The sequence below is a fragment of the Periplaneta americana genome, chromosome 15 (genome assembly GCF_040183065.1).
Source record: "Periplaneta americana isolate PAMFEO1 chromosome 15, P.americana_PAMFEO1_priV1, whole genome shotgun sequence".
Classification (NCBI taxonomy): domain Eukaryota; kingdom Metazoa; phylum Arthropoda; class Insecta; order Blattodea; family Blattidae; genus Periplaneta; species Periplaneta americana.
In genome coordinates this window covers 21374766-21400613 of record NC_091131.1, presented here as the reverse complement: position 1 = coordinate 21400613, position 25848 = coordinate 21374766, and the positions used below count along the sequence as shown (strand labels likewise).

The window sequence follows — 25848 nt, the reverse complement described above, 5'->3', positions numbered from 1 at the left end:
TTATTAACAGTGCAATTTAGGTGAAATTGCAGTGGTAAGTTTCCAATTTATAATTATTACTATGTTAAACGTCTCCAAAAATAATGTGTTAAAAGCCTAAAGCAGTAAAATGAATGTCGCACTTAAGCAGTAAGAAGAGGGAAATTGTTATGTGTGTTACGTTGGGAATACTGAATGTGGCATTTCACGCTTACCGCGTATTGGTTCTGTGCGGAAACAAGCAAATACGCACGATCTCTCACAAAAGATTTTGCAAAGCAGAAACAAATTCAAAGAGTTTTTGAGAAATTAATTTTTAAACCAGTTGTTTGGTTCACTTACAAATTTACAGGTACGAGGTTCTCTGAAATTCGCCTGTTTCTGTGAAAAAGTACATTTCCTGTTACATTTTCCTTGCCTGCCAGAATGCTAAAAACTTTTTTCTTGACCTTTCAGATGCAAATTTACTTAAGATTATCTATCCACAGTAATTAATTATTGATCTTTATATAAACACGTGTGCCGCCATGGTGGTCTATTGGCTAGAGCAGCCGCGGCGAAAATGCGACTCACGAGCACATTGTGGCTCGCAGTGCATTTCCCTTGCTTCCTACCTACAACTCCCACCCTTTCACTCACTGGAGTCAAACTCCATTCCATGTATATTTGTCTCTGACCTGCGAGTGGCGTATCGTCGCAATGTCTCTTTCGAAACCATTTACCTCTATAAAACAAAAGTTTCAAGTAGGATGGGAGGACGCATTTTTTGCTGACAATATAATGAGAATATTAAATGTATAATTTATTCACAAGTATTACTAGGAAAACGGTTGTGTAACATAAAACGGCATTATAAGTTACTACATGTTACTGATGAAACATTAAAAGGTTAAGTGTTGTTGTTATTATTATTATTATTATTATTATTATTATTATTATTATTATTATTATTATCATCATCATCGCTGTACGTCGATCCTTTTTCAGCAGATGTACGAATAATGCGGTTAGATCTTCAATTTAAATTCACATATTTACAGTGTGATGTTAAATGAAAGCTAGATGTAAGGACTTGACAAATATTGAACTTTTCAAATCTTTGGCAAAAAATAAATATTTGAAGCTTCGTTCTTTCGCTTGCTCTGTTGAAGCTATGTTCGCTACAACTTACGTTTGTGAAAAATTATTTTCAACAATGAAAATAGTAAAAATCAAATTTAGATCACGACTGACAGACAAATACCTTCGTGATCAACTACGACTGGCAGTAAGCGACATAATTCCTGATTTTGAAACTCTGCCGCAGAGACATTCTGAAGACAATTCATTTTAGGTTGTGATAATGTGTCCTATGTTTTTTTGTTCATTTCTTTCTTCGTTACACATACTAAACATTAGTTTGTAGCCTTGTACTGTATATAATTTTATTTAAGTGCTTGACGTAAGGAAAATGAAAATCCGTTAATAAGTCAGACAGTTGCTTCAATTCCCCTTTGGGTGTCCGCCTCCCTCCATAGGTGCTATGCACGTTGCAGCTTACACAGTGGCTCAGCGCACGATAGCATTTTCGCCACCGCTGGGCTAGAGTGTTGGACTTATAATCCTGTGGACCTGGGTTCTATCCCCAGTATATCTCCTTTTCATAACTTGTGGACTGGCTTTGATCCCCAGCATACTCTCTATTTATATCTAGTGTTGGGCAAGCCTCTGGGAGCTTCGGTTCTTCTGTGGCATCCCAACAAATCTACATCCTCATCCCATCTCATGTTTAGTGTAGATCAGCCTCTTATGGCACACTCTGGGCAATGACTGCTGGTAAATTGGTCTACACAACTGACTTCATATGAGTGAATGACCTAAAGTGAAATAGTCATTGCAGAAAGAATAATAATAACAATAATAGTAATAAACGCGCTTTTCACAGTTAATCCTGCTTGTTTTCTGGTCTAAGCTCAACTATTGCTTGTCAGATTGTCTTTAAATAAATAATTTCACTGAACTTTATTTATTTATTTTTTTTGGTGGTTTATTTACGACTATGGTTATCTAGCTTCTGAATGATATGAAGGTTATAATACCAACGAAATGAGTCCAGGATCCACTGCCGAAAGTTACCCAGCATTTGCTCTTAATGAGTTGAGGGAAAACACCAGGAAAAACCTCAACCAGGTAACTTGTCTCAACCAGGATTTGAACCCAGGCCCGCTGGTTTCATAGCCAGACTGCTAACCATTACTTCATTGCAGTAGACTCCACTGAAGTTAAATTAATTTCTTCCAGTTCTTCATTTTCTTAAAATAAATAGTCAATTGAGCCTGTGGTAAAGGATGGGGAGGGCCCATGTAAAACAATTGGTGTAATGGTACACATGGAAGCTGACGGGGTTTCAGTTGACTTCAGTTGAAATGATTTTGCTCCTTTTAAAGAAAAAATAAACAAACATTACAATATAAAAGCCATGTTGAATCTTTTGTACACTACTTTTAACACTTGAATATAAATAATTGATTAAATGGCGATCTTACTCGTGTTAATTATGTAAGCATGTGCGGCTTACAGCTGTTTCGGTGCTATTCGACACCATCCTCAGAGCCTAGGATGGCCAAATGACCAAAATTTCACCCGTACCTCCCCTGAAGTTATTTTGGAGGGTGAGGAATTACATACAAGACAAATTGCATAGAAATTAACTCTGGTAGATAACAGTATGGAAGGTCTGGAATTACAAAGACATTGAAAGATGCCTACAAGGAATGTCACTGAAAACATGGGCACTGGATTAGTCTAGTTAGTCGTCCTTGTAGTTAAAAAAAAAATGATTAAGAAAAGGTTAGTCTTCTGTTACTTTATATGAAAACAAATATATTGCCATGGTTTAAGAATTCACTTTGATCGTAGATTGCTGTTTGATCCTTCAGGTTCTAGTGCAAGCTCAGCTAATTAAATCAGAGCCTCAGCTGAGCCCTGCTACTGTGATGTACACAACTGCACCAGTGACAGGCGTGACGGCAACATCAAGTGGGAACCCAAACCCTGCACCACCTTCCATTCACACTCTTGTGAACACTGCTCATGGAGCAATATTGGCAACAGGTGAGAAAGAGCCAGGCTATATGTTGTGGCTAAACATAGTAAAAAAAAAATATGGAGTGCTCCTTTGAGGTCTTAAGACCCATTCAGAATGAAAATTAAACATAACCATAACATAAACACAGAAGTTTGCGCCCAGGCTACCAAGTGGGATCATTCACAATGATTCACACAAGCATTGACATAAACATTACTGTAACAACAGGTGAGAAAGAGCCAGGCTATATGTTGTGGGCTAAACATAGTAAAAAAAAATATGGAGTGCTCCTTTGAGGTCTTAAGACCCATTCAGAATGAAAATTAAACATAACCATAACATAAACACAGAAGTTTGCGCCCAGGCTACCAAGTGGGATCATTCACAATGATTCACACAAGCATTGACATAAACATTACTGTAAAACGCTAACATGAAAGATTGCAAACTCCAAACTTTCATGCTTATGCTTACATGATTTGCAAACAGAACACAATCGTGGAGCGCTGAAGTATACGACAGAATATGAGGAAATGGCGTCGTTATGTTTCCATGGTTACCAAGTATGTTTGCTGTTGTGTTTATGTTCCCATCATGAATGATGGTATGACTTCTTGATTTTACTGTAATGTTAAGTTAATGCTTACATTATGTTTAATTTTCATTGTGAATGAGCCTTTATATTTTATATTACTGATGCCGTTTGAATTGAAAGTTTGGTTAACTCCTCAGGCCACTTTGCCATATGCATATACACAGCTGTGTATAATCTTTTCGTTATAAGAATAATCCTACAGTAAACAATGCAGGCACGTGACTGAAGTGAGGCTTGATTGGCTGCAGCTTGGCACCAGTGATTCTCAGTAAGTGATTCTGCCCACTGTTACCTGCTAGACATTATGGAATGAAGTATAGGTAGACATGGCAGGCAACACTGAAAAGACTTCCACTGGATTCGAAAGAATGAGCAAAGGTGGAATATACTGTAAATCGCTTATTTTGCTTTGACTTCTCGAATTCATTGATGCCACAAATTCAGTGACTAAATTGAAAATTGAAAATTTTACTTCTTCTTGGGAATTGTGGATTGCTGGTGGAATAGGTGGCTTGGGTTTTTCAAGTGTTTTCTGGAAAACATATCTCCTTGTCTGGAAAGCTGGTTCAGTGGTCGTTAGAAAAAATTATTGGAGAGGAAAAAAAAGAAGATTTTTATGAAATATGAAAATTTCTTTGATGTTAATTTCATTCTACACATTATGAGAGAGGGAGGGAGAGAGAAAGAGAGATTTTTTTCTTGGCCAACATCAGCTTTCTCATTACCATATATTCCATAATGGGCTGGAATCCATTGGAGAACACCATGAATTGTTAAACTTCTTGTTCCCATACTGCTGGCACGAATGATTTAGAATATGAAATTTCATATTTTATGAGTTATTACTGATAGTATAAAGCTACGGTTTGTTTAGGGCAATCACAAGCCCTGGCGATGATCGTTAGTAAGTGGTTTCTTTGTCAGCATACGTCGCTGTCAATTCTCATTTGTTTTGCTGCCATAACTCGATTAATATTTCTACATGGCCTTCTCTAAATATCGATTATTGAACGTGCATGCGACAATGTGCGTCCTGAATTTGTTTCAGGGGCAACCTCCAGTGATCTGTGTCGCGTCGAACGATCTACATTTGCGATCATCGCTGTAAAGAAACCATGCACATTCATTTTATCTGCTAGCAACTCCAGGCAACAATCGCCAGTGATATGTGACCAGCGATGATCGGCGTAAACAAATCATGCTTAAAGTTGCTATAGTCCACTGTTCATTTAGGGATTCTTCCAACAAATTATTGAGAGAAATTCAAGTCAATCAAATGAATTCTGTAAAGATAGTAATAAATGGTGAACACAAAGAATTTGACTATGTTGTGAACACTGACTTCTATCCAACAATGGAATATAAATACATGGTCCCTGAGAATCAAATGTTGAATATAAAAGGAAGAAAACCTTTTATTCTTCGTTTTATTTTATTCATAAAAATAAATAATTCAAATCTATCCAGCTTATTTGTAAATATTGTAACTTTTAATACAAAACAATAATGTAACTTTTATTCAAAACAACAATAATTACTTCCTATAATTGAATGTAAACACTTCCGTCAACAACAGGATTTCCGCTCCACACAGTAACACAGTATTCGTTATTGCACTCCACAGACGACAATGACAATTTGCTTGGATTATTGAGAACAACAATGAACTGTGAATCTTAACTAATGTTCACAGAGCACTATTTACAAATCAGAACTGTCAGTTCTCAGTTCACAGTTCGTTTGCCTTGGCTAATTCTTCTAGCTCAGTCACTCGAGTTTACAGTATCTCGAACCCCAGACCTTCAGAGACAGTCCACTGAACTTCGAACTCAGGTCCCCCAACTGCGGTCCACTGCACTCAAACTCAGGACTTCGGACGCTCACATAGCTGCGGACACACTCAAGTCGAACTCCGGTCTCGAAGCTGGCTTCACTGCTACATAAGACTGGTTGGCTTGCTGTGCACCGACTATAACAACAACTGCTCAAGTTCACTCGCGTGTTGTAATTTATAACCAAACCATAGTTACGAGAAAGTACGATGCTCGAAATTTCTACTTCTACAGACTTCTGGACGATTCTGTTCGGGAGGGTTCGTCCCCCCCCCCCTTCACCTCGCACAGCGAAGCACCACCAGATTTGCGTCCTCCCTTTGCCTCGCGAAGTAGTGCACCTCCCCTTGCCCTCTTGGCATGCAGACTTCCCCTTACGTCTGCCACACCGAAGCGACCAACGTTTCGTCTCCCGCGCACCCTGTCGGACACGCGTTCGAATCCCGATGCAGCTGTCACAATATGATATTGCATATTAAAATATCACACACATACCTGCGTGCACACACGCAGTTTGTAAGGAGAGTGGGAGAAATGAACTATAAAAGATGATAAAAAAAATTGCCAACTTTCTAAGTGATAAGTGAACGATGTGAAAACATTGTTCTTGTCTCTTGTTATACTGTCCATTTTAATCAGAATAACTTGTTTAATATTAATCCCTATTACTCTCTCCTTGAATTATATTTGCATTGCAAGTTTACTTACTTCGTTGTATATGTAAATGACATTGTTCGTTTTCCAGGCATTCCTCTTGTGTTGGACGCAGATAAGCTGCCTATAAACAGGATTACTGCCATCACACCGCACACCAGAGAGCCCAAGGTGAAAGAAGGGAAGCGAAGTGCGCACAATGCAATTGAACGTCGCTATAGGACAAGCATCAATGATAAGATTGTTGAACTTAAGAACATGATAGTTGGAATTGATGCCAAGGTGTGTGTATTATGCTTTGTTGCTGTAGCATTTAGTGTTTTCGTAATGGAAGATAGGGATTATAAGATGTCTGTAGTTTGTAGCTGAGTAAGCCGTGACATCTGACAGATTTTACGAACTTTTTATTGTTTGGTTAAGTTTCCCCTATGACTTGTTTTCCCTTGTAATTATTTAAAGACATGGGGTGATATGCATAAAGTTTAGTATTACCTTTTACTTCGAGTGCACAAGATATGAAGTAGAAGTATATATTTCGTTTTGTATGCATAAACCTGATATTACTAATACTATGAAGTGTGTACTACATGGCTGTAGTATAAACTATCATGAGTATTCTATTATATTGATTATCGACAGTAATTCGAGTTCATCTGCGAGGATTCATTAATTTTCGCCTTCCATACATTTATGTTAATTTCTTGATGGGGAAAATTGATTTTCGTCCTTAAAATGTAATTAGTTTAACAAGAAAATGGGCAATTACAACGAAGTGGGAAATATAAAGAGAGCAAAGGAGAACAATTGCTGTTTCTTAAGCTACTAAAAGAATACCCAGCATTATTAAACAAGTTGCAAACTCCTGCAACCAGAAGTGATAAAGAAAAAGCCATCCAGGCTATGAAAGTTGAGGTGGAAGTTTACAGAGGAAAAAAAATTGACAAAAAGCAAATTATGAATAAAATAAATAACCTGGAAAGTAAAATAAAGTCGTAATCAGACGGGCCCAAAATGTTTTCTATATGTAAATTAAATATATTGTAAATACTTATAAGAATCATTTCACTAAAAATATAATATTTTAATAACCATAATAAAAATTAACTAACAGATAGAATTTCAGTTATCTCAAAATTATCATTTGAGCAGTCCATTACAAAAATTGATCATATGACATTTTTTATTTATTAAACCTAAATAATTTCTTATAATTACATTCTTTTTTTTTCTTTTGTATTCTTTCCCCATCAAGTATTAGGCTTAAAAGTCTGTTACATCTCTTAACAGTTGATCAGTCCAGCATTTTCTCGACCTACTAATTTATTTTCCTCCCCATTAGATGTTTTGGAGTAAATTTAGGACTCGTACTGCCATCCAATTTGTTAAAATGATTTACCCGTTTCTTTACACGCTTTTGTTTATTTCCCACTGCCAAAAACTGCTTACAAGAACAGACTATTTTACTAACAACTGAAAAATGTATTAAGATTTCTCATTGTTGTATATTTTTTGATACTGATTTCCAGTTAGGCATGGGAAACTATTTTAAGATGTCATCTGTGCTTTTTGCTTTCTATTGTCCATATGTTGTTATTTAGTCAATTGTCCGAAAACTGGTCTGGACCTCATAAGTGACACCATAAGACATTACTCATGAGACAACTAAGCCAGGAGAAAATGGAGTAGGGTGCCCAGTTCCTTTCCCCCTTCATTGCATACATCGCTGACTAGTAACATATTACAGTACGATTATTTAGTCCTGAAAGTCGCCAGCAATGTGTGCCTGGGTCAGGCGAGTCCATTTAGCAATGCCAAGGGGTGTTTGGGTTAGTCAGTCTCTTGCCTTCAGAGCGATCGGATGTCATGCATGCGGTAGAGTGGTATGTTTCTAGTACAGTTAAGCTGTAGTGTATTCCTTTACCGACCGCTCGCTTTTATCTCTACTCCGGAGCTCTCCCCACTACTCCTATTACTCTTTCGCGTCATCGAGCTATCAGGACTAAACAATCGGGCTGTACAACAATCAGACTTCAGATGTATAGTTTGGTTAGAATTAAGGTCAAACTAGTTTCTTGAGTGAAGTTATAATGTAATTTCTTCAATTAGTATGTAATCTTATTTTGTGTTTAACACTTTGTTTTAGAATTTCAATTCGATAAATTTTGCACAGTATTATTATCATTATTATTATTATTATTATTATTATTATTATTATTATTATTATTATTATTATTATTATTATTGAAATATAAGAATTGGAAATTTATCTTTTGAAGAGGTGGAGAAGTTCAAATATCTTGGAGCAAAAGTAACAAATATAAATGATACTCTGGAGGAAATTAAACACAGATTAAATATGGGAAATGCGTGTTATTATTCGGTTGAAAAGCTTTTATCATCCAGTCTGCTGTCAAAAAATCTGAAAGTTAGAATTTATAAAACAGTTACATTTCCGGTTGTTCTTTATGGTTGTGAAACTTGGACTCTCACTTTGAGAGAGGAACATAGGTTAAGGGTGTTTGAGAATAAGGTGCTTAGGAAAATATTTGGGGCTAAGAGGGATGAAGTTACAGGAGAATGGAGGAAGTTACACAACACATAACTGCACGCATTGTATTCTTCACCTGACATAATTAGGAACATTAAATCCAGACGTTTGAGATGGGCAGGGCATGTAGCACGTATGGGCGAATCCAGAAATGCATATAAAGTGTTAGTTGGGAGGCCGGAGGGAAAAAGACCTTTAGGGAGGCCGAGACGTAGATGGGAGGATAATATTAAAATGGATTTGAGGGAGGTGAGATATGATGATAGAGAATGGATTAATCTTGTTCAGGATAGGGACCAATGGCGGGCTTATGTGAGGGCGGCAATGAACCTCCGGGTTCCTTAAAAGCCAGTAAGTAAGTATTATTATTATTATTATTATTATTATTATTATTATTATTATTATTATGTTACTTACTTTTGTCTCAGATGTTTGAATTTGCGTTCTTGACAGCCCATTATGCCTATAGAGTATGATTTGAAGTTTTTATATCATATAGATTAATGCTTTTGTGAAAAGAAAATTTTTGATCATTATATCCATATTTAGGAACATTTTTTGTGATATTGTAGACCGTTTTCATAATTATAATTATGATGCTAGCAGTAAAAATTTAAAAATTTATTTGGTTATTGTTTCATTAATTACATTATAGCTATATTATAATGATGTGATAGACATTGACATTACTCTTTGATGCCACTGCCCTTTATTGGCGTTCCACTGGGGCTGATGTTCAGTATAGGTAGATTTGTTTGCATTTCATTACAGTCGTTTGAAATAAAGGTGACTGACAAGATTTTTTTATATATATATGTAGTGCTCACACTAAATTTTCTCATTTCAGCTTAATAAATCTGCAATCTTACGTAAAGCAATTGATTACATTCGCTACCTGCAGAATTCCAATGCAAAACTGAAACAGGAAAATATGACCTTAAAGATGGCAGCACAAAAGCCTCTAAAGGAACTTCTGACAGAACCGATGACAACAGAAGATATTCTGAAGCATGAGTGCTCAGGTCCCATTACTCCACCTCATTCTGATGAATCCTCCCCATCCTTGTCTCCACCACACTCAGATAGTTCGCTGCCACCATCGCCTGAAGATGCTTATTCAGAGGTGAGTTATTAATTAGTTCTAATTGGATTGTGTATTTTGTTTTTCTACTCTTGTCATGTCGTTTCACCTCTTAATTTTAAAGTTTTGCATAATGTAGATTTTGTTGTCTCAGCTTATATTTTCGTAAACCATCATTAAGTGCTTTGCTGTTATCAGAGAAACATTTGGTTTCCCACCTACAAAACTGCAAGAGAGCAACGTTGAAATACCGAGTGTGCGCTTAAAATGTTTACCATAAAGACAACGTGCCTTCTCTGCGTGACCTCGCTGTACCTTATGGCTAGTATTGGTCGTCTTGAGGCGGTGACTCACTCGTATCGATATGTATCAGTCTGTCTCTTCATTATAGATCGCTAAACGTGAAATATCTTGTGTGCATGCTTCATAATTCGACACTGTCTTCCGCTATGGCTCAATTGATATCTTTTCTGCGGATTCAGGTTCGATTCCCAGTAGGAATGTGATGTTAACATGGCGTTTACAGTGCCACAAAGGGTATTTATAAATAATGCATTTGTGAAATATTCATCTTGGAGAAGGTGTCGTCACAAATTTGTAAGACAGTTTCCAGGAGTTCATCCTCCAAGTAAACGTACAATTTATAAAATTGCTAAGAAATTTCGCGAAACCTGAAAAAAAAACGCCGTATTCTAACAGAGGAGAAATTAGACGAAACCGGTGCTCGATTAGAGGCTAGCCCTAGAAAATCTTTAAGACGTCTTGCTGCACAGTGTGGAATATCTAAAACAGCAGCTCATACTGCAACCAAACTGTTAAAATTAAAGCCTTATAAAATTAGGAATGTGCACAATTTAGAACCTCCAGACAGTCAAGCAAGAAAAGAATTTTGCAGGTGGTTTCAACAATCAGTTCATGACGGTTCTCTCGATCCAGGACTTAAATTTTTTACAGATGAAGCTTGGTTCACGTTACAAGGGCATGTAAATAGTAAAACAATAGGTATTGGAGTCAAGAAAATCCACACGATTTTCATGAACTTCCTCTACATGACAGTAAAATCGGAGTGTGGTGTGCGGTCAGTGCGAACAGAATTGTAGGACCAATCTTTTACGAAGAAACAATTAATTCAGACCGGTATGTTCGACTAATTTTAGAGATTTTACGCTGTGATAATGTGCCAAACCAAACCATTCTCTCCATTTATAATTTATATCAACAAAATGAAATTGCCATAAGAACTGAACGTGGAACTACTAGCTGGACTTCCATCAACCAAGGTGTTAGACAAGGGTGCGGTCTTTCCCCTCTGTTGTTTATTATATATATGAACCATATTTTATACATTTGGACGCAAAATCATCATGCTGGAATTCAAATTAATCGAAACACAGTTCTCGATACACTGTTTGCCGACGATCAGGTTATTATCGCTAAAACAGAGGATGCTTTACAAAGAGCCATTTATAATTTGCAAATAATCGCCTCAGATTTCAATATGGAAATCTCAAAAAAGAAAACAAAAGTCATGGCATTTTCGGGAGAGAACCCAATTCCAAGTAAGATCATGATAAATATTACTTTAATTGAACGTGTTAATTCATTTAACTATTTAGGTTATAACCTCTCTTACATCACTGATGAAGACATGTCGAACAAAATATCTAAATTTATAAAAATCACTGGCGTCATTAACGCCGTCTTCAAATCCTCCCATGCTCAGAAACATACAAGGCTAAAGGTATATAAAACACTAGCTCGACCGGTCCTCACTTACGGTAGCGAGGCATGGACAATCAGAAAAGCTGATGAGCAAAGGCTCACGACAGCGGAAATGAGGTTCATGAGACGAACAGCGGGATGCTCTTTGCTGGAACACCGTAAAAATGTGGACATATTGCAGGAACTAAAAATGGATCCTATAGTTAATTTTGTTCAACAATATCGACTTCAGTGGAAAAAACATGTCGAAAGGATGGATCGCACTAGATGGCCTAAAGAGATTCTTACTTATGTACCAAGAGGAAAGAGGAAATTGGGAAGACCACGAAAGCGCTGGCATGAGACCATAACAGATCCTGTAGGGTCTAATATGTGAAGGATATGATGATGATGATGATGATGATGATGATGATGATGATGTTCGACTAATCCTGACACCATTCTTCGAGCAACTGACTAAAGAAGAGAAATTACACGGACATTTCATGCAGGATAATGCCACGGCCCATACCGCCAACAATTCTATGGACGCATTTGCTGAAATCTTTGTTGAACGGGTCATTAGTCGAGGATTATGGCCTGCTCGTTCACCCGACTTAAATCCGTGTGATTTTTACTTATGGGGCATGTTAAAAGACAGGGTGTATGTGAACACCCCCCCCCCCCCCACTTTCAATGCACTGAAGGAGAATATTCGTGGAGAAATTAATGTCATTACGAGGGAGGATCTACAGCGAGTGTCCAACAACTTCTTCTCAAGGTGTTAGGCTTGTATTCGCACCAAGGGACAACACTTCGAAAACTAAGGTAGGTGCTTATAGCATCAAACACACATGAAATTTCCCAGAGAGTGTTGGTTATCTCCCGCATCCCGCTTCCATGCTAGCGCCGGAAAACTTGCTGAGTGAAGACCCTGTAGTATACTGTCGTGCCGGAGGGGGAGGGAGGCATTCGCTCGTGCGTGCACGCGATTTTTTAAGGGGAAAAAAGAAAACAAGCTGAAGAAAGAACTTCAAGATGTCATCAGCATAATAAAATTTTCTGTAGCGATATTTCGCCAGCATCTTTATGGAGTACACTCAATTTAAATTTTACTAGAGCTCTTTTTTTTTTTTACGGCCTAATCTCTTTTATTTTAATGTACCGAAGTACATACAATATTTCCATGCAGATATTCTGTGTCATCATACGATGAAAGAGTAATGGAATGGAGAAAAATTCTCTCCAGCACCGGGATTTGAACCCGGGTTTTCAGCTCTACGTGCTGTTGCTTTATCCACTAAGCCACACTTGATACCCACCCCGGCGTCGGACAGAATCGTCTCAGATTAAGTTCCAACTCTTGGGTTCCCTCTAGTGGCCGCCCTCTGCACTATGTCATAGATGTCTATGAACGTAGGACTGAAGTCCACACATGTGCTGAGGTGCACTCGTTATGAGTGACTAGTTGGCCGGGATTCGACGGAATAAGCACTGTCTTAAATCACGAAGTGATTTACGCATATCATATATATTATTTTAATGTACCGAAGTGCATATGATATTTCCATGCATATATTCTGCGTCATCATACGATGAAAGAGTAATGGAATGGAGAAAAATTCTCTCCAGCACCGGGATTTGAACCCGGGTTTTCAGCTCTACGTGCTGATGTTTTATCCACTAAGCCACACCGGATACCCACCCTGGCGTCGGACAGAATCGTCTCAGATTAAGTTCCAACTCTTGGGTTCCCTCTAGTGGCCGCCCTCTGCACTACGTCATAGATGTCTATGAACATAGGACTGAAGTCCACACATGTGCTGAGGTGCTGGAGAGAATTTTTCTCCGTTCCATTACTCTTCCATCCTAATCTCTTTTGTTTGAAACCTGTTCATATAATTTTTTATTTTAAATTTTATTGTGGACTATTCTTTGTCTCAAGGGAAACCCAAATTGTAGGGTCAGACTAATAAATGAAATAGTAGAACAAAGTTCTTTTCTTTGTTTTCGAAATCATAGTAATGAAATTTCATTCAACTGGTTTTCCTTTTTATACAAATTCGCTATGATAAAAATTTAACTATGTTCTCCAGCAGGGTAATATGTATTTTAATGGACATTATAAATAGTTGATTGCTTATCTTTCCAGATGAGAGATATAAAAGAGGAAGATGAGGACATGATGAGACTGAGTGTTGCCCAGAAAGGAATGGTGGACCACTCGAGACTGATGGTGTGCATCTTCATGTTTGCTGTGCTTGCGTTCAATCCTCTTGGAATAATTCTAAACAAATCTCTGGACACCGGTGGAGACTACTCAGCATCAGTTGTGGAAGGAAGAACTCTGCAACATGTAGACAGTGAGTACAAACACAAAGAATAGAGAATACACAGTCACTTATAACCATGTTATGTAACTGAGGGAGAAGGGAGGAGAAGCAAATTATTAGCCCACATAAAATAGAAGACTTGGAGGTATCTGCTTTGATTACTGCAGGGTTCTTTAATTAATTCGATTTAGAATTTTTTTGGTGATTGGTCTAGTGGTCAGAGTTTCTGGCTACAGTTAATAAGATCTTGGGTTCGATTTCCGATGAGAGCACGAGGATTTTTCCTTAAATATTGTTCTTGGTCTGAAATTTAGGTTAAGTCTAGATTTAAGACCTCTCCTGGCGCCTCATAATCATAATCATCCTGTCATATCAGGGCAGTGAAACTCTGCTTTTCGAGCACCCCCCAATGTTTTAAAAATTTTACACCAGCTTTTGTTTACAGACTTTGTTTTAGTGAACTTTTATCACAGTGTCCAAATTACTCATAAGTTTTTACTAACGGATCCCGAGTAAGTGATTGTGTTGGTTGTTCCTTTATTGCGAATGGACAGATATTTAAATATAAATTGAGCCAGTACACCAGTGTTTTTACCGCAGAATTATATGCTTTTTATAGAGTTTTATTGTTTTTAATTAGGCAACCCCGGGGTAGATTCCTTATCTGCTCCGACTCTCTAAGCGCCATTGAGTCCCTGCAGCGTCTGAATCCTGATGATCCGCTTGTGTTGAGAACCCAGGAACTTTTCCACGCTCTCCTAACCTCTGATTATGAGATTGGAGTAGTGTGGACTCCAGGTCATGTTGGCATTCCTGGAAACGAGGCAGCGGATGCTGCAGCAAGGGACGGTGCTATAAATGGGTCTGAGGTGTACTGGCGTGAGAGGTGGCAAGATATTAATAATTATTTGAAACATTCGTTATGGTGGCAATGAGAAGGCGAATGGTCTGCACAAGAGGGAAATAAATTACGAAGAATAAAGAATACTGTTCGCGTTTGGGATTCATCCACAAGAGTGTCACGACATGAAGTTTTACTCACCCGGTTGAGGATTGGCCACTGTCATCTGACGCATGGCCATCTCCTACGTGGCGAGCCTCAGCCGGAGTGTGATCTATGCCATGTTCCACTGATTGTGGAACATTTTTATTACAGTGTCGAAAATAAGACCGTGCCCGTCAGCAGTACGGAATTCGGCCGACGCTACGTGACGCTCTTGGAAATGATTTTAATTGTACAAGTGCAGTTCTGAGAGTTTTATCGAATACAGGACTTGACAAGGTGTTGTAGTTTTTAATGACCCATTTTACCTATCCTCCGGACTCTTTACATCCGGAGGTTACATTTTTTAGTGTACGATTTTAACAAATTTGACATTCGGACCTTTTACATCCGGGCATTTTATAAATGCGCCAGATAATTTATCTCTGGTGGCATTTGTTTTATTGTTTTGTTGTTTCTTTTTAAATACTACACAGGGTCTAAGAACTTCTCACTTTTATGGTTTTTATGCTTCACCTTGTTGAAACTGCATTTGTTTGCCTCGTTTTAACCGTGACAACGCTTTTTAGTTCTTTTAAGCATTCTGGTTATTGTATTGTGTTTGTGTTTAGTGAAAGATTTTAGACAAGGGCGCAAACAGCCATAGTAGCTGACGCATCCTTTTTAAACCCAACTAACTAACTCTAGCTCCCCAGCCTCAGAAGTGAGTTACACATAAGCCACTGCCAGGAGAGAAGACCAGTAATGTCTATAGACAACCTGGTGGAATTGGGCAGAGGATTACATATTTTTCTTTTACTTATTTCTCGCTTAACTATATTTATGGCTAGGTTAGGAGCTAATTTTGAATATGATTTAAAAAAGATTGTTGCCTGGTCTACTCTTAGACAGTTTGCTTTAGTAATAAATATTTTGTATATAATTTGTGTTCTTCTATTTTAGCCTTTTTCCTTTTATTAACTCCTGCATTGTTTAAGGCATTATTATTTATGTGTGCCAGTATTCATGGTAAATATGTGAGAATATTCGTTATTGTCTTGTTCTTTATAAAAATCACAACAAAAATGTTAAAAAATAAATATAATAATTATCTAATTGCATCATAATTACAAATAAATCATTTAATAAAAATTCCAATAAGATATTTAAATAATAAAAATACAAACCAGTCAAAATAAAATTTTAACAGACAAATTTATAGTTTATTTTAACCCTAACACAAACAAATAAAATAATTGAAATTACAAAAATATATTGAAGAGCTTATCCTGTTCATACAAAATAACAGCTTCAACAAGCAGATCTCGTGAACATAAAGATTCTGGACAGCAAAGAAATAGATGGCAAGACCGTCAGTAAACTGGACAGCTGTTAATTGACAAAACTAAAAGGAGGGGGGGAATTTTTTTGTTTCCTGACTTGCTGATTTACCGTTTGTCGAGGTTGTTTTAACTATAGTAGTTGAAACACAGTTAATTTGAATTTGTATGTTATGTTTTATATTTTATTAGAGCTTATCGTATTTATAATACAGTATACTCCCTATTATCCGTGTGTGGTTTATCTGGTTTGTGGATTACCCGTGCATGGCTTATGCTTGAACATAATTTATTACTTATTAGTATAAAGTGACAAGAAATCATTAAAAAATTATACTGGGCTTCAAATTCAAACAGTTAATGGTTTCCTGTTGGCAAAAGTAAATTTGTTTTCTACAGTCTTAAATTATAAATGAATTTTAATCTTAGTGTAAAATTATATATACCTATTGTATGTATTACAGTAAATATGAAGTTGAATATTTATTTTAAAGTATTTATTCACCTAATAGGTCTATATACTACTTGATACATGCAAAATAAACTTTCGTATTATCCATTTTTTCGCATTGTACGGGTACTTCTTCCTGATATTATTAACCCTGATAATCGAGAGTATACTGTATATGAAAGTTGTTTCTGAGTTTGACCCAAATTTACATGTAATGATGTTGACAGGTTCAGAATCCTATGGTGTTTGGCAGTGGGCAGGCTCCTCAGTATTTCTATGGATATTCAATTTCATAATTCTCGGTGGTTGCCTCATCAAAATGTTAGTGTATGGTGACCCGATAGTACCATCGAGATCAAAAGAATCTGTTGCGTTTTGGAGACACAGGAAACAAGCTGACTTCGATTTGTCCAAGGTACGACATAATTAATATATATTTCTGTAATTTTCCTTTGCGACCTGGATTTTTCTATATATTAAGTATTGTTACCTTCAACTGACGTTATTTTAGGGTGATCTTGCTGCTGGAAACCAAGAATTGAGGCGATGTCTGCAAGCATTTGGCCGGCCTTTGCCAGCATCAAAATTTGAATTGTTCTCAGCTACTGTTTGGCAGATAATACGCCAAACCTTACACAGGCTGTGGTTTGGGAAATGGTTGGCAAAACATACTGGAGGTTTTTTTGTTGATAGGTTGGTATAAAATTTTAAATGTGTTAATAAAGTGTTTTTTTTTTTTCCTCTCTTATATATTTCAAAGAAATTCGTTTTTCAATATTTTTTGAAGCATGACAAGGAGGGAAGCAATGATTTCAACAAAGGAGCTGTCACTTGTGTACCACCGTTTGCACCAGCTGCACCTGGTAAATGGTTCAACAGATGGACATTTCACTGGTCTGATGTTGGCATTCAGTGCAGTGAACATGGCTGAGGCTTCCACTCATCTCCTGTCAGCTGAGCAGCTTGCTGACATCTATGTGGCTGCAGCTTTACGTGTCAAAGAGTCCTGTCCATCATTTCTGCAGTTTTTTAACAGGTAACAAGACAGTTCTCAGTATTATTGAATAATTATTGTTGTTGACCAATGCTAAAGATCTTGTGGAATGATTTCTAATCTCTTATTATGTTTCCAATTTCTTCACTGTTTTTCTTATTTCTTTCGCTAGTCATTTTCCCTATTTTTTCTTTTCAATAACCAATTTCTGAAATTCACCGAAGTATGAAACACTTACAGTCTCTCTTCACAAAACAATAGTTTTGCAAGGGATTCTTTCACACTGTGAAATTCTTGGTAATGAGATAGCAGATTTCTTAGCAAAAAGGGCATAACGATCCAACAAGCGGTCAGCGCGTCTGGCTGCGAAACCAGGTGGCCCAGGTTCGATTCCCGGTCGGGGCAAGTTACCTGGTTGAGGTTTTTTCTGGGGTTTTCCCTCAACCCAAGATGAGTAAATGCTGGGTAACTTTCGGTGCTGGACCCCGGACTCATTTCACTGGCATTATCACCTTCATCTCATTCAGACGCTAAATAACCTAAGCTGTTGGTAAAGCGTCGTAAAATAACCTACTAAAAAAAATGATCCAACAAATTATAAATTCATGTTTATCGTTTCAGTCCTCAAAATTAATGATTAAGAAATTATCCAACAAGAAATACATGAGAGTGTAAATAAGCAATAGTATAGTTTATTAAACAATAAAAATGTAATTCCAGACTGTCCACAAATGAAAACTCTCGCAATTTTTCGATTACATACGGGACATGATTGTTTGGCTGCCCATCTATATAAAATAAATATTTTTCCTACTGCTAATTGTTTACTTTGTAAAGAGGATTATACTATAATGGATATGACACACCCCAAGAACTGTACAAATTTAACAGCTACATATCTGTCATTACAATACTGGGAAGCAAAAAGGCAAATGGAAGAACTCCAATATGCCGAGCATTAGCAACCAACCAACCTTTTTATGTTATCACATTCCATTGCTAATGATTCTCTATTGACTTCGCCCAGAAATCGTATTATTCTTTCTTGACAGCTTTTGCAACTTTTACAACACTTATAAATATCGTATTTCCTTCTCGTATTTAGGAAAACAGCTAATTTTCCATTGAGACTTCGAAGATACATAATAGATTATGCTTTCAGACATAGAACTAATTAATGTCACGTACTAGGTGCCATAAAGAGGTTATTTGTTCTGCAGCCATTTAGGAAGAGCTTGAGACGCATGCATTTGTTTACATGTGGAGTCTTCTTATACAAAATGAAGATGAAATTTAATATTTTAGTAGTCATAAAGCTAATATTGAATAGGCATGTACTGTCTGTCATTTGGATGGAGTTTCAGGGTCAAATGAGTCCGCATGGAAGTTGTGGTAGATAAAGATAATGTTGGAACAGATTTTCTGGAGCATTTCCACTTTCCTTGCTATTTACTATAGTCTACTTACTTACAAATGGCTTTTAAGGAACCCGCAGGTTCATTGCCGCCCTCACATAAGCCTGCAATCGGTCGCTATCATGCGCAAGATTAATCCAGTGTCTATCTTCATATCCAACCTCCCTCATATCCATTTTAATATTATCCTCCCATCTACGTCTCGGCCTCCCCAAAGGCCTTTTTCCCCTCTGGTCTCTCAACTAACACACTATATACATTTCTGGATTCGCCCATACGTGCTACATGCCGTGCCCATCTCAAACATCTGGATTTAATGTGAAGACTGTAGTCTACCTGTATTCAATTAGTATTTAATATAACAAAGTAATCTTGTCTATGCAGATGACGTGAATATGTTAGGAGAAAATACACAAACGGTTAGGGAAAACACACTGAAATTTTACTTGAAGCAAGTAAAGCGATCGGTTTGGAAGTAAATCCCGAAAAGACAAAGTATATGATTATGTCTCGTGACCAGAATATTGTACGAAATGGAAATATAAAAATTGGAGATTTATCCTTCGAAGAGGTGGAAAAATTCAAATATCTTGGAGCAACAGTAACAAATATAAATGACACTCGGGAGGAAATTAAACGCAGAATAAATATGGAAAATGCCTGTTATTATTCGGTTGAGAAGCTCTTATCATCCAGTCTGCTGTCAAAAAGTCTGAAAGTTAGAATTTATAAAACAGTTATATTACCGGTTCTTCTGTATGGTTGTGAAACTTGGACTCTCACTCTGAGAGAGGAACATAGGTTAAGGGTGTTTGAGAATAAGGTGCTTAGGAAAATATTTGGGGCTAAGCGGGATGAAGTTAAAGGAGAATGGAGAAAGTTACACAACGCAGAACTGCACGCATTGTATTCTTCACCTGACATAATTAGAAACTTAAAATCCAGACGTTTGAGATGGGCAGGGCATGTAGCACATATGGGCGAATTCAGAAATGCATATAGAGTGTTAGTTGGGAGACCGGAGGGAAAAAGACCTTTAGGGAGGCCGAGACGTAGATGGGAGGATAATATTAAAGTGGATTTGAGGGAGGTGGGATATGATGATAGAGACTGGATTAATCTTGCACAGGATAGGGACCGATGGCGGGCTTATGTAAGGGCAGCAATGAACCTTCGGGTTCCTTAAAAGCCATTTGTAAGTAAGTAAGTAATCTATAACTTAGGTGTGTAACCTTTCATTGGGAAAAACAAATGCATATAGATAATGAAACTATTTATCTTAAAATTGGTTGTGAATTAATCGAACAAGGTGCAAAAATTTCCTTTAAATGTTAAAGTAAAAATTGAGAAGCACAGTTTCATCTTTTGACATAGCGTACTCTCATTACAGGTTCTACTTGAGTCTTGCTCGGCACGTCTGTTTCAAAGGCTGCAGCCCAGTGCCCATGCGTTTGCAGTGGCTCTTCACTGCTTACGGACACCGGTTCTTTGTCTCTCATCGCTGGTCATACGGGTCTGTAACCCCATCTCTGTTCAGCAGTCTGGGTAGTCGGGCCGACCCTCTGTCCTACGTTATGCGTTGCTACCGCGAGCACTTGCTTGAGAGGGCCTTGCAGACTCTTGTTGCACCTGGTGGAAAACTGGACATCTACGATGAAGACCCTCTCAGAAGGACTCAGACCTCTGATGTGCTCACATATGTCCAGTTGCTCATGGAGAATGCTATTGCAACAGGAAATCAGAGTGAAGCATCACCAGCCTTGACGTCGACAAATATTCAAGTGGCAAGTAAGTGTGTGCATCTTATCTTTCTCCTACCAGTTAATTTTTTCTCTTCTACCATTGCTCGTAGTACGTCCACATATAATCGTCATTTTCATCTCCGGTTTATTGTGCCGTGTCTTTTTATAAAACAGGAATTGTAAGTTCAGCCTGCTTGTAAGGGATCACCATGTAAGATAGTGTTGGTGATATTATCGTGATAGTGGAGAATAACAAATAAGCGGAGTCTGTACATCGAATTTTGACAAAAAAATGAAATTTGGTTTTTATCGTTTTCCGATAGTTTAATGTGTGTAAAATGATATGATTTTATTTCTTCTTTTTGCTCTATCTTCAGGAAAAATAAAAATATAATTTGTAGTAATTCTTACTTACTTACTTACTTACAAATGGCTTTTAAGGATCCCGAAGGTTCATTGCCACCCTCACATAAGCCCGCCATCAGTCCCTATCCTGTGCAAGATTAATCCAGTCTCTATCATCATATCCCACCTCCCTCAAATCCATTTTAATATTATCCTCCCATCTACGTCTCGGCCTCCCTAAAGGTCTTTTTCCCTCCGGTCTCCCAACTAACACTCTATATGCATTTCTGGATTCGCCCATACGTGCTACATGCCCTGCCCATCTCAAATGTCTGGATTTTAAGTTCCTAATTATGTCAGGTGAAGAATACAATGCGTGCAGTTCTGTGTTGTGTAACTTTCTCCATTCTCCTGTAACGTCATCCCGTTTAGCCTCAAATATTTTCCTAAGCACCTTATTCTCAAACACCCTTAACCTATATTCCTCTCTCAGAGTGAGAGTCCAAGTTTCACAACCATACAGAAGAACCGGTAATATAACTGTTTTATAAATTCTAATTTTCAGATTTTTGGACAGCAGACTGGATGATAAGAGCTTCTCAGCCGAATAATAACATGCCCTATCTTTTTCTATATTTGTATCTTTTATAACTTATGAGATAAGTGTACCCGAAATTGAGGAATTTAACATTGTAAGATATGAAAACTATGATATACTCACCTCCTCATGATGTACCCTGGAAAAGTTTATAACAAACGGCTAAGTAGTCTATCACCTAAGCAGAAGCTTGTGCAGCTCTTTCATCTGTCAGCTTTGTGGATAGATACTGCGAGGCCAGAGAAAGAATGCAGCAGCAGTGTGACATCCTCTCCTTCGTAGTTTCACTTGCACATTGTTCACTTTATTTCGTTTTCTTTCATTTTAGTTTCTATCGCCATTGTACGTCCAATGACTCTAGTCAAGTGCCACTGCATTGAATAAAAAAAAAAGATATGAAAACTTTGACACCTTTTTTCTGCACTTATTTTTTGTGACATTTTTGCACTTTTCTCAAAAGGTATTGCATCCAGAAAGGTGAAATTAATATACATTATCAATGTGATGACATTTTACATAGTAGGCTAAAAAATTAATATTATTTCCTTCTTCAGGAAAAATAAGAATATAATTTGTAGCAATTCTTAATGCAAAAAAGTTACAAAATTTTTTTTTTTTTTTTCCGACCGCTCAGTGGAATTTTAAATTTATTAAACCAGTTGTATACATAAAGGTACGTTACATATGCCCTATTTTTTCTACATTTGTATCTGTTATAACTTCTGAGAAAAATGCATCCAAAATTGAGGAATTTAACATTGTAAGATATGGAAGTACACTCCCCTTAAATTTAAATTTAACTTAAATTGTTATTGTGCACTATCACGATAATATCATCGTCATTATCTTAATCATTCTTCTCTCTTCTGCAAACAAAAACACTTCTGAAGTCCACATTTTCTCCGAGCTTCGATTTATAATCAATTTCTTAATTAGTTTTGAAACTTTTATCATCGTGTTCTTGGTCCCATTTTTTTTTTTTCTTATTTTTTCATTTCGAAAACTAATTTGGCATGACACTTTTTTTGGAACAGTTATGTTTTCCCCTTGTAGTATCAATTCTGATACTTTTTTCCTTGTAATTTACTCACTTCAGTTCCTTGCATTCTTCTTAAATCACTTTGTGACGTCTTTTTTATGCTTTTTTTCCATGTAATTGAGGACCGGTTTTGCAAAACTTGCTAACTGCAAAATTTGCAAAATTGAGATTTTAATGGATTCGTTAACATTAGGCAGGCCTCTATATGATGTTCAAAGCGTCTTAGTAAAATTGGGTTATTTCTCTTCATTGTAGTGTGTCAAAGTGTGATCGTTTTTTCAAAACTTGCTTTCTGCTATAAGTGAGACATAAAGCAAAACTTGCTTACTATAGTGTTTTGTCTCTCCTGTAAAATTTAGTTTTTCAGTTAGCAAGTTTTGCAAAAACGGTCCTCAATTACTCAAGTTGCTTGCATTCTTCTTAAATCGTTTGTTGATGTAGTCTTTTTTTTTTTTTTTTTTCTTTCCTTGTAATTACTCCTCAAGTTGCTTGCATTCTTCTTAAATCTCTTGTTGACATAGTCTATTTTTCTGTTCTCTTTGTTAAAATTGTGGTAGTGTAGCAAGGTTTTAAATCTTTTCTTTTGTAATTGATTGTTTTGCACAGGTTCGGAGGATGAGCTGGCACATTGGTGGTCTGCAGTTGTGGGCGTGGCAGCTTACTGGTTGCTGGGAGAAGATACACAAGCAGAGCGTCTGTATCCGCGGGTGGAAACTCTTCCTGAGACTCTGAACAAACTGACGGATCCTCTCCCGCGTGCTGTGCTTGCAGCATTTAGGAGCAGGAGGGCTTCTCTCAGCTTGAGTAGACAGCGACCTGGGAACACTACCAGTAGCAAGGCTGTCCTGCGGCTGTGCAACACAGCAGGGCAGTATCTGGACGACAGTCTCACGTTCAGTAGCTGTAAGCAAGCCAGCAGCATGGTTCTGGTGAGTGTGTACATTTTCTTACTTTACGCAAAAAGGGACAGTAAATGAAATATCAGATTAGAAAGACCCATTTCCTTGTTGACTTAAATCCATTGTCATTAATAAATATTTCGAACTAAATTGTAACTTTGCTTATGTGCTTGCTTGTGTAGGAAGAGTACACAGGAAAAACAATCAGTCACAATTCTCTTGAGGGTGATGTCATCATCTAATTCAGTATATTATTGCATTGCTGTTTCTAATGAAAACTTAGGAAAGAATGACTATCCGTGGTGATAAATTCTCCTTTACCAGTTTTGATAAAAGAAGCACTGAAGTTTTCAGCCTTCTAGCCCATGGCCACAAGCAGTTCATTAGCTGGGAATCGCAAGCGCGTGCATGCCTCCGGAAAATAAATTGTTACAAATGTATGTGTGCAGATCTCACATTTCTAAATGCAGTAGTTTACAGATAATACATCAGGGAACAAGCCTATATTTTTTTCAGATTTTTAACTTGGCTATATAATATAGTAATTTTGCTTTGAAAAATAAATGATTAAAAAATTAGGCCAAATTTTTTATTTATTTGTGATAAGCCTAAAGTAATAAAAAGTGTTGTATTTAGTCTTTCAAATGCGCCAAACCGCAAATCTCAATTATATGTGGACACAGAGTTCCAAGTGAGTTTATGTAACAGTGCGCGCATAATTTGCGTAATTTCAAATAGTCATAACTACACAAATAATTAATAATTGTGAAAATAAAACAATACGGGTCTCCTTATTTGATGTCTGGAATTCATGAAAAAAAAATTCGACCATTTACGAGAAGGTCGTGTTTTATTGCTGTGCAATTTGACGTGGAATGACTCATTAGCTCTATGAGAGCTCTATAGTGTTTCTTTTCACCCTGTGACTCTCTATAGGGCTTTAATTTAATTTTTATTATTTTAATCGGGGTTTTTATTTCTTTTTTGTATTTATATGTGCTATCTGGTAGGATGGAAGAGAAGGCCTTATGGCCTTAATCCTGTGAGATTAAATAAATAAATAATATACTGAATTAGAGGATATCAGCCTTAAGAGAATTGTGTCTCTGATTGTTTTTGCTGTGTTGTCTTCATATGTATACTACCATACTCAAATATATAGAAATCATCACTTCTGAGCAATCCTGTTGTTACTGGCCCTGTATATATATTTGCTGTATAGATTATTGAAACTGAGCTTCTGTAAGGAAGACATTGGTGTACTGCACGAGGAGAATCTCTTGAAAGTGATCTTATTTTTAAGGAAATTTCATTTTAACATTTCAGGATTTCAATGTTATTGCCAATTTGTAATGTTATTTTGAGAGAGTAGCTCATGCATGACGAGGGGATGCTGTATTTTAATAAAACCAACACCATATTACAGCCCAACTTTTCATTTCAGCAGACCAACCAACTACAACACCAAATTACAACCTAACATTTCATTTCTGTAAAATCACATGCATATTCACTGTGTATTGTATTGTAGTGTATTGTATTTGATTGCCAACATTTACATCCATGTAATGTGGATCTCACAATTTTTGTATCCAGTGCCACAATTACGTTTATTACAGATATACCTTTTGCAGACTCTCTTATAATTTGACTTTATACCCCATTTAAATTGATCATTATTCCCACCTTTAAAAAACCTAACAACTTTATTTAGATCATTCATAATTGCCATTTTTACGACTTTGTTCTTGATTTTCAGTACACTTATATCGAACACACACTGTTTCTAATAATACTTGTTACTAAAACATACTATCCCATTGTCCAATAAGTTCATTATTATGTCTGTTTGTTGTGTGCATTTCATTTTTCAGATCTCACTAATTTTCTACATATTATACTTATTATCCTAGCTAGCCTCCTTCGCCAGACTCCTCACCTATTTTCAATTATCTCTATCTTTTACTTAACTTCCTATTACACTTCTCTAATTCATTCAGAATTGACACTTTTATCACTCTGTTCTTGATTTTCAGATCACTTAGACTATATCGAACACACACTGTTTCTAATAATACTTGATACTAAAACATATTACACCGTTGTCCAATATGCTCGTTATTGTGTCTGTTTCATGTGTACCTTTCATTTTCCGATCTCACTAATTTTCTACATCTTATACTTCGCCATCCTAGCTAGCCTCCTCCCCCATACTTCTTACCTATTTTATTACCTCTATAAAACTGCTCATCA

The 25848-nt window shown here is 36.9% G+C and overlaps 1 protein-coding gene across 1 annotated transcript in view; it reads left to right on the top strand.

The window, feature by feature from the left end:
* The window catches only part of SREBP (Sterol regulatory element binding protein), a 45985-nt gene that overhangs the window by 7249 nt on the left and 12888 nt on the right, over positions 1–25848 (top strand). Inside the window, exons 3-11 of the mRNA XM_069846797.1 lie at positions 2898–3072; positions 6219–6409; positions 9523–9798; positions 13610–13820; positions 16791–16978; positions 17075–17256; positions 17351–17599; positions 20363–20760; positions 23303–23625. Of these exons, the coding sequence (XP_069702898.1) occupies positions 2898–3072; positions 6219–6409; positions 9523–9798; positions 13610–13820; positions 16791–16978; positions 17075–17256; positions 17351–17599; positions 20363–20760; positions 23303–23625 (2193 nt within the window). The remainder of the gene's footprint in view (positions 1–2897; positions 3073–6218; positions 6410–9522; positions 9799–13609; positions 13821–16790; positions 16979–17074; positions 17257–17350; positions 17600–20362; positions 20761–23302; positions 23626–25848) is intronic.